The following is a 12,662-nucleotide window of genomic DNA, read 5'->3' as shown; positions in this document are numbered from 1 at the left end:
TCAGTAGTTGCATCAGATGACCTGAAAGGGAGCAGAATGAGCCATGCTGGCCAGCACAATTGCAAGGCAAGAGTACAGCAAAGCATGGAGCACACCACTAGCCTGTTGGATATCATCAGTGATGCAGAAAACAAAGTCAGAGGAGTAAAATGCAAGACTATGAGGTTCAATGTTGTAGTCCTGCTTAAAATTTTGAACTCTAAGACTTTAGGTGCAACTGCTGCACAAGGGTAGGCTGCTGCAGAACAGCTTCAGAAGAATACCTGAGGAATAGCATCACCACCAGACAGTTCCTGCACTTGTTACTCCCCAGCTCTAGCTGTCAAGGAGCTGAAATGGGTTGTCTGCTCACTGAGGAGTCTTTCACACCAGCCAGGGATTCAAGCAACAACTGTTCCTCCATCCTTTCTGCCCCATCATAGGTTTGGTCATTTCAGATACGTGAACATAATGTGCTCTGCTTCCTACTATTGCAGCCTGTTCAGTCAGAACAATGACATATGCACATATATAGCCTGTCAGGAAAGAGTCATAGAAAAGTCATTCTGCCACTTTTACAACTTAACTTTTTCCTGAACGCCCACCAGTGATAAGTCTGACAGGTAGGGATCCATTCACAACACCTGAGAACTGCTTGCCACATTTGTTCATCCTCTAGTAGATTGTTTGATGTTTTTGCTAAGCATCTTCACTCAGCTGTGCTTCAGACACATAGAATATCATGCAGTGGGAAGCAGAACACTTATGGAGAGAGAACACCTTCGGCCTGTTTCCTTGGAACAGCAATTAGCTGTGTGCAGATGACTCAGAGTCCTACTCTGACAGAGCAGCCTTGCTATATGAGAAAAGCTGCTTCTTTTCTAAACTGAGTATGTCAGGACCCAGACTATTACCAGAGGACAATTATAGAGCTTAATCTTATTTACACTTTAACTGGCTGCACAAAAATGAACCTTTTTGAGCTGATTCCTAGCCAAGAAATTCCACTGGAAGGCTCTTAAGAACAGTCCTCCTTCCTCTCCACCTCAAAAGCAAAGCAGCTTTGCTTACTCAGAAGCAAGTACCAGTCATCAACCCCAGTTCATAAACAGGAACAGCTAGGACTGCCTGCTCTGTTTAGGTACAGCATTGACAATTGGGCTACACTAGGAACAGGTCTATTGCCCACCTTTAGACATAGAAAGTTGTAGCCTTGGACAGACATCTTCAAAGATCCTTCTCCATCTAGCCACAGATAGCCAGCATACAGAACATGACTAATTACTAGAACAGGCAGCAGTTAACACTGTTCACTGATCCCATGGCTCAGTAAATCCTGTTCAGTACAGGTCACTACTTCTAACCTGAATGTTTGTGCACATCAAGCCAGGACTCTCCATTTCCAGGGGGAACCACAGTAGCAGGTAGGAGCTGGCATAACAGCCAAATGGTGAACAAGCCCTCTATTCTGCAACTCCAGTGCACACACATCAGGTGACAGGAGTCAGTAGGCTCCTGAATTGGCCTCCAGGTTCACTATTCCCTCCCCATGTGACATTTATAACATATTTCCTTACAAAAATATTTTCAACAGTAAGTGACCAGTTTGGAAATAGCAGTATAGCTCACTGGATCATGTGAGCCTGAAGAGCAAAGCTGCAGGCAGTCCCAGGTTTCCCTGAATGCAAATTCCTTGGTTAACTGCTTCACAGCAATGAGGTCTTACCACCTTAAGCCAGCTGGCAAACAGAGCTGCTTATTCTCAAAGCCCAAGCCAGCGTCCTCCTCTTGCTGCTACCAGAGCTGTTAGTTGTCTGCCTGCACAAGCTGATTTGGTCTGGACATTAGATGTTTTTCCTTTATAAACTGAAGAGGCAATCTGAAAGAATTTGTATTAAAGGCATCACAAAGCCATCTAAAACTGCAGGTGTTCAGAAATTCTAGTTTCTCTCAAAGCCTGGTATTTACTGCAAACAGAGAAAAGCTGATAATCTCTTCCAACATTTTGACAGAATCTTCTGAGAATCATCCTAGAATCTTAATCCACTTTAAGATCAGATCTGAATAATATTAGTTCTGTTTTGAAAAAGGCAAAGAGACAGAATAGTATTAAAATCTCAACTTTATTTGGCCAACAAATTCAGTTCCAATGTTATTGTAGCAGAATGCTAAGAACCAGCCTGATTTGCTCAGGCCTTTGGGGCACTCCCCTGTTCAAGTTCCTCCCCAATACCCAGTAATCTTAAGTGTCCTGTTTGCCATACTTTTTCAGGTCCTCCCGCACCACCCACTGGCCTGGTCAACCCATTCAAAATAATGCAAGGAAAGTGAGTGCAAGACTGTTTTGTATTTGATCAAAGGGGTGGCCACACAGCTAGGTCTTGTCTAATGCTGGTGAGCCAGTCATCTCCACCCACCAGAGCCTGCCACAGCCAGTGCACAGTATTCCACCCTTCTAGGTATTTGGAACAGTCATCTGCAAATGTCTTAAAGTAGATGGAAAAGGAAACATCTGGCCAGCATGTAGAGAAGCATCTTCATATCCACCTTTCACCAGAATGATGCCATCAGCCTACTGCCTCTCCCCACTACATATACTGAAGGCTGACTCCAGGGAAGAACAGCTGAGACAATTAAGGACTCTGCCAGGTGGAGAAATAAACTATGGCCTTTAGATTTAAAGGAAAAAAGCTTTCATGGAAGAGTTTAGTGGCAAGGCTCCAAAGTGTTTCGCAATTAAACTCATGTTACCACTTCACAACCTGTTTCTACCCAGAAGAACAGAATACTTGAAACAAAAGCCATGTACAAAAAAAGTACATCACAATAAAAAAAATGAGCCCAGCTGGCTGGAATGGCTACCTAGTGACAGATCCCTTCTCAAAACTGAAAAGAAAAGATAGTCAAGTGTACAGACAAGTGAGGGTAAAGCGTTACTTTAAAAGCCAATCCCTGGATTTCCAGTCACTCGCCTTCTGCTTTAAATCTTAATGGGTTTCTGGACTCACTGGGCTGCATCACAGCAGCCAGTTTAGTGTCTGATTTTTGGGTGATGCAGATCAGTCTTCTCTTTACAATTCATCTTTTTGGATTTTCTGGTCTTCATCATCATCACCTTCCTCAAGGTCTGTTTCTTCATCTGTCTCCAGGTCCTCCAGATCCTGTATAGAATAAAAAGATAACTGCTGTTTTCTAGCACCTTAGACAAATCCAAAACTAAGCATAGAATAGTTTCTCTGATCCATCTACTGTATCCTCTGCTGCCATGTTAGCAAACCATCCAGAGGCTTCAGTCAAGAGCTCTGAATTTGAGAAAAACTAAAGATCAGGAAACCCTAAGCCCATACCAACACGCTCTCCTCCAGAAAGGGGAGGAACTTCCAACTAAGTATTTCGTGGTAACATTCATCATGTTGCCGAAGTTCCAGGTGCTGGGCAAGATTTCTTAAACAAAAAAAGCAAGCCTGAAGTAGTTTAGCAGTTTGCATGACAACCAGCAGAGACAGCTTGTACAGGGTTTAGGGGCTGCAGTACCAGTGGTTTCCATGTGCTTGTATTTATGCCTCAAGAGGCATGTTTCACACTCAACCCAAGTGTTCTAAATAGTCCATTACAGGCTAGTAGCTAGCAGGGTGCAACTGATCAGACAGGTCACAGTTTATCACCACCAATATCCTTTTCCACCACACAACTGAAGATCTTATTTAGGACTCAGGATTCATGCAGCAGCAGATCCAGCCCACACTCTGCATTCTCCCTGCCCAAAGCACTGTGTTTGTTCACATTACTCACATCATCAGCAGCTGCACCATCCTGACCTCCACTCTCCAAGAATTTTTTGAAGCCTTCTAGTGTCCGCTCCCCATTATAGTCAATTACCTACACAAGAGAAAACATCAAGATAATGGTTATGGGCACATAGGGAACCACACCCCTGGAGAGGAGAATTCTCTTTCTGAGCAACAGTTAACATGCCAAGCAAAAGGGAATTTAAAAATTCACCTTCACCCATATGAGACGAAGGAAAACAGCTCAGCCACTAGACTTCAGAGATCACTGCGAGGAGAGAATAGCCTGCAGATGAGCACACCGTCCTCTGCTATACTTCCCTCTTTTCCCCCATTCCCACTTCCCCCCAAACTTTCCTACAACCCAGCCCCCCAAAAGGGTCTCAGATGTCCTGTAGACTTGTTCTGATGTGTTTCATCCCTACAAAACAGAGCCCTCCCACAAGCCTTTCTCCAGAACAGAGAACAAAAGCAGATCACTAAACATTTCTAGTGCTCCCTTGTTATATGATTTATAAGGAGATCAGCTGCCTTACATTTCTGCCAGAACCTGCAGGGAAGAACTTGAGTGTGGGGAAGCTGTGGATTTTCACTGCCTCTACTTCATTGGCTGTTGAATCCATCTTGGCAATGACAATATTCTCATGGTCCTTGTAGGTCTCTCCAAGCTTGTCCCAGATAGGAGCGAGCTGCTTACAGTGGCCACACCAGGGAGCATCTGTTAATTAAAAACAGAGCTAGCACCAAACAACCTAGTTCACATGCTAATATTTTCAGCTGATGCATTCCCTTGTGGTTTGGATTCCATCATAAGATGTTTTCTCCCTAATTGTAGCCCTGCAAGTTTCTTGGCACCCCCTTCACATCAGTTACTTGGCACCAGCTGTTGAAAGATACTTACAGAACTCTACAAAGACATTCTTATTCTCATCAAAAGCAACATCTTCAAAATTCTTCCCAACTAGAACTTTGACAGGCTGGCTGTCCCAGTCTTCTGGAAGATCCTGGCTCATCAGGTGAGGCTAGAATAAGAAGCTGAATTTAAAGATCCAGTTTGCTATAGAACTGCTTGGAATATACAAGCAGTTACACATCAAAGAAAACACCAGTTTATTCAACCCCCTAACTTGCTTATAGCCTATGACTGAGACATCAGATGAATCAGTTGCTTCCTCTTTCTCTTACAGAAAATCTACTCCCCACCCTGAACAAGCACGAACAGGTGCTGATGTGGAAAGAACTACAATTTAGCTCTGCAGAAAGGAAACAATTGCTGACTATGTCATTCACACATGATTGAGTCTAGCTAAACAGTCACTACTGGACTACAGTTACACACAGCTACCTCCCAGGAGGTTAGAGCTGAAGGCTCTTAAGCTCTTTCTGCCACACATCTACCTCCCAGGAGGTTAGAGCTGAAGGCTCTTAAGCTCTTTCTGCCACACAAAAGTTAAACACCTTCCACTGCTGGCTAACAGAAGGAACAGCTGGATAAACAGCACAGTTCCTCTAAGCAGCAGAAAGAGCAGACTCTGGCTGTACTCAGGTATCAGTATATAACTGCTTCCCTACAGCCTTCATGCCTCTGGGGTTTTGCCCTTTGTTTCTCAGCACAAAGCCTGCTAGATAATCTGCAAGGTAGTTGGAAGGATTTTCTCCAGATGACTTGCATATTACACAGTTCCACACAATTTGTTTGCTAGGAAGTAGGAATATCACCAGCATTCATCTTCATTACCTTTATCTTGCCATCCAGGAACTTATTACAGAACTCTTTGATCTTGTCTGCTGTGAGGTCTTCTGATTCAGGTTTGTATTTGGTCATTTCTTCCTCCAGTGTGATCAAACGTACAGCAGGACATTCTTCCTTCTTTAGGCCAAAAAATTCCAAAATCCTCTGGTTGTCACTGTGATCACTATCTATGAATATGAACAGGATCTTTGGAGAAAAAAATCAAAAGCAGTATGGTGAAGACAAGTTCCACTTGGTTATACTTCTGTAAGAACACCTGCACAGATAGCAGCTAAACTGCCCCAATCCTTCCTTCTCCAAGCTGACTGAAAAGGCATCTTGTCAAGAGTACAAACACTGGTACTGCAATGTTTCAAGCAGCATGCAAGCAGACCTGGCACCAATGTTGATTGCAGCACAGTCATATTTACATTCACAGGAAGGAAAGTCAAGAGTTGACTGCTTTTCCCATAAAAACTGGCTTGTGCAACTGTTCAAGCCAGTAAGTGATGCAGTCACCCACTATCAATGGACATAGAGCTAGCTTCCACTACCAGTAAAGTAGCTATAGGCAGGTAGTGTTATAATACTCTGCAGGAGGTGGTCACTGAATTCTGAATTCAAGAAATCCATCTCACCTTCCCTTTGAAGCTTCCAGCTGCAGTCTTGAAGTTGTCCAGTTTCTCTTGATAATCAGACACACTTTTTGGTAAGAACAGCAGAATATGAGTCTTAATCTCTCCTCCAAAGATTTTAGGAGCAGTCTGAAGAACAGAAGATAAAGCTTATTTTTGGAAGGCCAGCAGGACTCTGCCATTTTGACTAGATCACAGAAGTCTCCAACAGTACAGGACAGCTTTGAGCATCAAACTTATGCCTCCTTTTCCCTGGTGTTCTTCCCTTATGCAATATAGATCTAAGGAAACCTACATAGATATTAGACCCCCTCCACAACCCCAACCTGCTCCAAGACAAAACAAGACAATACAAACTACATTTTTCAACTAAGCTATAATCATACCATGGCTATAGAAAGACTGCTGACCAAATATCTGAAGACCTACCTGTTCAGTGAATTCTATGACCAGAGGCAACTGGTTAGACTTGATGAAGTTTAGTAAGTTCTCTTTTGTGAGATCCCCTTCAAAGTTGTTACGGCCTTCATCAAACTGCAAAAAGAAGGTCATTTTAAATTGAAAGAGTGTTTTTAATCATAGAATTGGTAAGGTTGGAAGGGACCTCTGGAGATCATCTAGCCCAACCTTCAAACAAGTGGCCCACACAGGGATCAAACCCTTGACCTTGGCATTATTAGCACCACATTCTAAATTAGATGTATTCTTGCATTAAAACATGTCACCCTTCTATATTCCATAGAATTTCTTTCAAGATACATTTACACCAGAATCACTGCTTCAACAGATCCCAGCTGCACTTATTCAGAACAGATTTCCATCTCTTAATAAGGTCACATTTCCACATACAATCTGGATCAACGTACTCATTTTCCACACAAGCAAGGTCCTAAATCACCCTGAACAGCAAAAGGTGTACAGCAACAATACAGACATTCAACTCAGCTCTCTGCATTGATCCATGTGATCATGAAACCACTTGCTAGGTGGCTCACCAAGGAGGGTTAATTTAATAGCTGCCTTACAAAATTGTAGATGGCATTAGGTAGACCAGTGAGAAGCTAACACAAGTGCCAGTTAGTGTCAGAGCATGGGCAGCTTTCTGCCTAGCAGGAATCAGCAGTGTCAGCACAGAGGCACACAAATTAACCAGACAGTGCTATCAAAGAAGTCTGACAGCAAAGTCCACACCATGCAGTGGAAGTAAATAGCAATTTACTCAGCTCTGTGGGTTTGTTTCAGCCTCTATTGTTGGAGAGGCAATAGCACATTTAACATGCACATTTGTTAGAGATTCCAAATCTCCTAACATATTAGGACAACACCTGTATCACTGACCAGGATTGTCAGAACCATCTCTGGTATCTTGAAGACAGAAAAACAATAGAGGAGCATCAAGATTAAAGAGAGGATATGCAGGACACCACGATGGTCCCATGGCAGTGCAATGCTGGAGTTACTGGCAGAAGCAAGATAGTGAACTCAAATAACCCCAGGTTAGAAGAAGCGTATCAGTCTCAGTTGAAAAGCTGAGCAAAACATTTAACGCTGGAAGAAAACTTCATAAATACTTTAAAGAATATTGACCATCTCCTTAATGCCCTTGAAATGGTGGCTTCGGGGTCTGTGCAAGTCTGGACAACTCACACAAAGAATGAGGCAAGAATGACTAGCCAAACACTCTCGGTGTAGGCATGACTAGTTGCAGGAAGCTGAGCCAAATTCCAGAGACACAAATGCTGTTAAAACAAACAGCAGACTGGTTCTTATGCACCCATATTTGATTACCATTGCTGTTCATTTTCACCTTGGGTTGGGGGGGGGCAAGACTGGACATATTTGCTCTCATGGCACTACCATTACACGCACTGAGACAAGAACAAGGAGTTTCAAAAGGCTGAAAAGCATCCTGCCTTCTTTCTTCCACAGGGCATGTTACTTCCACAGCACCTTATAGCCCATCTTCAGCTTATGAAATGCCTTTCCAGACAAGGCTCTTCCCTTCCTAATGCTTTAACATAAAAGTTGCCAGGAATAGAACTGCTTTTAATTCCAAATATGCTCAAGCTGACTAAAATTATGGAAAATGGCTTGAGAATTTCTTTACTATTATAGAAGAGTCATGCCATTGACTCAGTTCTTCCTAAGCAGGGAAAACAACAACCGAGCTTACAAGCACTTGTGCTAGAATATAGCACATTAAATGAAATCAATCAAGTCCTTTTAATTAAACATAAAAGTATACATGTAATGTACAAATAAAAGACAGTCAATAACTTATCAGTGCTGGAAGTCATAGCTATAACCTAGCTACTTCAAAGCAGTTGTGTTGCCCAACTCCAGATCTGACAGTAGCACTCCCCACAGCTGTCAGCAAAGAGAATGTCAGTTCTAGAGAAATGTTTCTTTTTGGACTTGAGCATTTGTCAAATGACAAGAGCAGAAGATAAGAAAATCCCTGCAAACAGTTATTTCAACCCAGCATTAACAATGAAGAGAGTATATGAAAAGATTACATACGCACAGGTATACTACCTATATTTTGTTCTCCGGCATGTAAGTCGTTCAATAACTAAATACTGTTTGGCTTGTCATCCTCACTCCCAATACTATTCTGCTTGGGAGATCCTAGCATTTGGAAGTCCTTAGCTAGAGAATCTAACTTGCATCCTCAGTCTGGTCTGAGAAACCTCAGACAATTTCAGGATACAAACTCCTAAAACTGTAAGAACTAAGCTACAATTTTAGAGGAGTAGTGAAATAAAATAAGCTACTTTAGCTGAATGAAGAAAGTGAAATAAGAAATCATGAAGTCCTTTAGGTTGTCTTAGCTCAGATAGGTCAGACTGATCTTTGTGCTTACAAGTTTAATCAGTATGAACCCAAAGCAGCTTTCTGTCCTGCCTTACTGCTCCCCATATAAGCAGTAGCATCAAGTCTAAAGAGCCTTTTGTCTTCCCCAATCTAGAATTTCACCTGATAATACAGATTTTAATAGGTAAAGAGCATCAATAAGTTTGATTGTATGGATCATCAGCACCCTTTTGCACACAATGTAACTGCCCCAACCTACTCAGCTAAAACTGCAAATCCTCTTATAAACCTTGCTGTAATCACTATGCTGTGGAACCCACAGCAATTTCTAAAGACATAGAACACATGCCTCTTGGACATAGCCACCAACTGACTGCAGCAGAGGTAAGTACCAAGTACTTCTAAAGCAACTTTGTTAAAAGTCACAAGCAAACAGAATATCATGGGAACTTGGCTGTTGTTTTGTTTAAGACCTTCAAAGTTTGATAAGAGGCAAGGGAAACCTCATTAGTTATGGTGATAAATATTTCAAGGATCGCACTGACCATTTCTGCATTGCAGACAGATATCTGAGAAACAGAAAAGCAAGACTGAAGTAATACTTTGGATCCAACACCCAGGCAGCTCTGGGAACAGAGGAGATGAGCCAGGAGAGCAACAATGCTGCCCTCTGCTGACTAAGCCCTCTGCACAGGAAAGCTGGGCTCTGCAGCAGCATCACACCCCGCAAGGAGGCTGCAGGCTATGTTCCTCTCCCTCCCCCCAGGCCCTCAGGGTGGAAATTACCAGTTTGACTGTTGAGGATCTTTTACAGTCTTATACAGCAGGGGATCACTGACCTCATTTGAATCTAGTTCTCTAATTAGAAAAAAGGTAAGAACAGGCAGAAAAATCAAGCTCAGTCTGGTGTTCAAACTGCACATGAACCCATACCTTCTTGAAGAGGACAACTCCATCTTTGCTTAGCTCATACTTGAAGAAGACATCAGCACTGGAAGAGATCCCAAAAGGAATATCATCAATCGATTCTGCTGCCAGCAAGAACTCCTTAGCAGCATCTGATGCAAAATCCTAGAAAATAAAGAAAGGTTTTTCACTTGGGATACAACAAGATGAAGCAAGAAGTTCCCAGGGTTTATTAGCCAGAGAACTTGAAGATCAAGTAAGGCAGGACAGTAAGTGTTTCACAACTTAAGAGCCCCAGCTCCCAGCTCAACCATATGAGGTCAGATCCTCAGTATGACAGAAAGCAGAAGAGACTAAACATACACAAGAGCCTCTCAGATGTAAGCAAACTCTACCTTAAAAAAGCCAATCACAACCACTTCATTGGAATCTACTAATGTCTCCGCTGCAGCAGCATCTGTCAAGGTAGTTGCAGCTGGACCAGTGCGTTTCTTCAGCCAGCTGACAATATCATCTGCTTCTCTGCCAGCTACACCAGAAAGATAAGAACACTGATTCACTTTCGTGTTCTTATACCTCAGAAGGAAAAACATTTTGTATTTTTAGACACTGTTCAGCAGCTAACCTAGAGGTTGGGAAGAATCAAGACATCATTTATGCAACTCTTTTCCTTCCACTCCTAGTGTAATTAAGCTCATTAATAAACATTAACTCAAGGTACAAGGGCTCTTAAAAATCCATTCTTTTCACATCTAATCCAGCCAGTACACTCTTAAACTTTGATCAGCATTATCATTAATACAGCACTTCTCCAGCTTGTTGATAACTTTCATGTAAATACATCACCTTCTCCTTTCAAAATCAGTACTCTGCATCTTGCCCTTAAGAGTCCAGCACACTGTGCCTCAGTTCAGCAACATTTTGTTACACATTCAGTATTGATCTTGGTAATACCACCTTTGTCTTAAGGTTTCTCCTGGCTACTGTACACAACTGCCCAAGCACTTTTCCTCAATTCTTGGTGATATGTTGCTTGAGTAAAGCCAAGCAGCAACAAAGCAATTCAGCTGTGTTACTTGCCTGCACAAATATTTCATCTGTTTTAGTTCCAATATAGATTTTTCCCAGCTTTGGGTTAGGAAGTCTGTTCAGCATAGACTTATGTTCTGACCTCATTTGTTCCTTAACATTTTCCTCACTGGACCATAAGGCAGAGTTCCTCATCACATTAGTGAAATAGAGTTAGAAGTGAACATTTACAATGGGCACTTTAAAATTCCTGTGCTGAACATCTTGCTGCCCCTGGCATTTCTTAGCTAAGGCAGAGGCTGCCTCCCCAGGGCACGAGCCTCACTTTCACAGTGGACCTTGTCCAGCCACACAGTCAGAGCAGCAGCAGCCACGTATAAGCACCAGGCTACATGCAAGGACCCAGCTACCATGTTACCCTCAGCACCTGGGCTGTGGCAGAACGAGCAGCAGCCCAGACTCACCAGTGTACTCCTTGGGAGCAGCCTTGTCACCGTTCTTGAAGAACTTGATGGTGGGGTAGCCACGCACGCCAAACTGTTGTGCCAGCTCCGACTCCTCTGTGGCATCCACCTTAGCCAGACGGATCTCAGAGCCCTCCTCCTTCAGCTTCGCTGCCGCCTTCACGTACTCGGGCGCCAGAGCCTTGCAGTGCCCACACCATGGGGCATCTGCCGGACAGCGCCCATCAGCACCGGCCCCCGGCACCCCCGAGCTCCGCAAGCAGGGGCCGCGGGACAGCGAGGAACGAGGCCGGGCCACCTCGGGGGCCTCTGCCCCGGTCGGCCCCCCGCCCGGGACACGACTCCCCAGCCCCGGCCTCGCCCCTCAGCGCCACCCTCCCGCGCCCCGGGCAGGCCCCGGCGCTGCAGCCGCTCCCTCCCCGACGCGCCCCAGGCGCTTCCTCGGGGGCGAGCAGCCCCTCACCCCCCCGGCCGGCCCCCCACACGGCCCCCGCGCCCCGGCCCAGGCCCCAGCCCGGCGGGACTCACAGAACTCCACCAGCAGGTAGCGGTGGGCCGCCAGCGCCTGCTCGAAGGAAGCGGCGCGCAGCACCAGGACGCCGTCCTCCTCCTCGGGCTCGGCCTGCGCGCGGCCCAGCGGCAGCAGGCAGAGCAGGGGCACGAGCGCGCGCAGCACCCTCATCGCGATGATGGCGGCGGCGGCGGGTCGGGCCTGGGGGCCGCGCCGCGCCCGCCTCCCTTTATAAACCCGCCTCCTCCCCGCCGCCGCCGCGCCCCATTGGCCGCGCCGCGCGGCGTCGCCTCTGCCTGCCATTGGCTGGGCCCAGCTCCCTGGCCTCTCCCCGCTTCCTATTCGCTGTCGAGTTAGGCACGCCCCCCTTCCGCCGCTGCTGGTTGGCTGAGCGCCTCGCTCTTCTCTTGTGCGCCGGGATTGGTCTCTTCCTCCGCCCTGTCGTCTGCCATTGGTCGGCGCCGCCGTCCGGGCGCCGCTCGGCCCATTCCGCGGCCGCCGGCTCTCGAACGTGGCACTGGGGCGGCCCCAGCGGGGGCGGAAGCGCGCATGCGCCGTGCCTGCGCCGGCAGTCCTGCGTGGTGGATTCTGACTGGGCCGCGTCGGCCGCTCCGTGACCCCGACCCGGAAGGGAAGGAGGGCTTCCAGCGGCGCGCGGGGCTGCACGTCCCCGCTGGAGGGACCGTCCTGGGGCACGTGACCCTGGACACGTCACGGCGCGCGGCGCCGCTGGCCGAGGTCGGTGCCAAGTCCAAGGCCACCGTGACGTCACTGTGACACCGCTGTGACGCCTCCGCCATGACA

The 12,662-nt window shown here is 45.9% G+C and overlaps 1 protein-coding gene across 1 annotated transcript; it reads right to left on the bottom strand.

The window, feature by feature from the left end:
- Positions 1-2,083: 2,083 nt before the first annotated feature.
- On the bottom strand, positions 2,084-12,107 carry P4HB (prolyl 4-hydroxylase subunit beta). The gene is made up of 11 exons (XM_062591682.1): positions 11,876-12,107; positions 11,348-11,554; positions 10,250-10,383; positions 9,882-10,019; positions 6,564-6,668; positions 6,138-6,263; positions 5,506-5,706; positions 4,669-4,789; positions 4,304-4,485; positions 3,772-3,858; positions 2,084-3,140 (listed from the first exon to the last, which is right to left on the bottom strand). Exons 1-11 carry the CDS (start codon positions 12,027-12,029, stop codon positions 3,051-3,053), a joined length of 1,545 nt encoding a protein of 514 aa, XP_062447666.1. The 5' UTR covers positions 12,030-12,107; the 3' UTR covers positions 2,084-3,050.
- Positions 12,108-12,662: the final 555 nt, after the last annotated feature.

This window comes from Rhea pennata, chromosome 19 (genome assembly GCF_028389875.1).
Source record: "Rhea pennata isolate bPtePen1 chromosome 19, bPtePen1.pri, whole genome shotgun sequence".
Classification (NCBI taxonomy): domain Eukaryota; kingdom Metazoa; phylum Chordata; class Aves; order Rheiformes; family Rheidae; genus Rhea; species Rhea pennata.
This window is presented reverse-complemented; position numbering and strand designations above follow the sequence as displayed.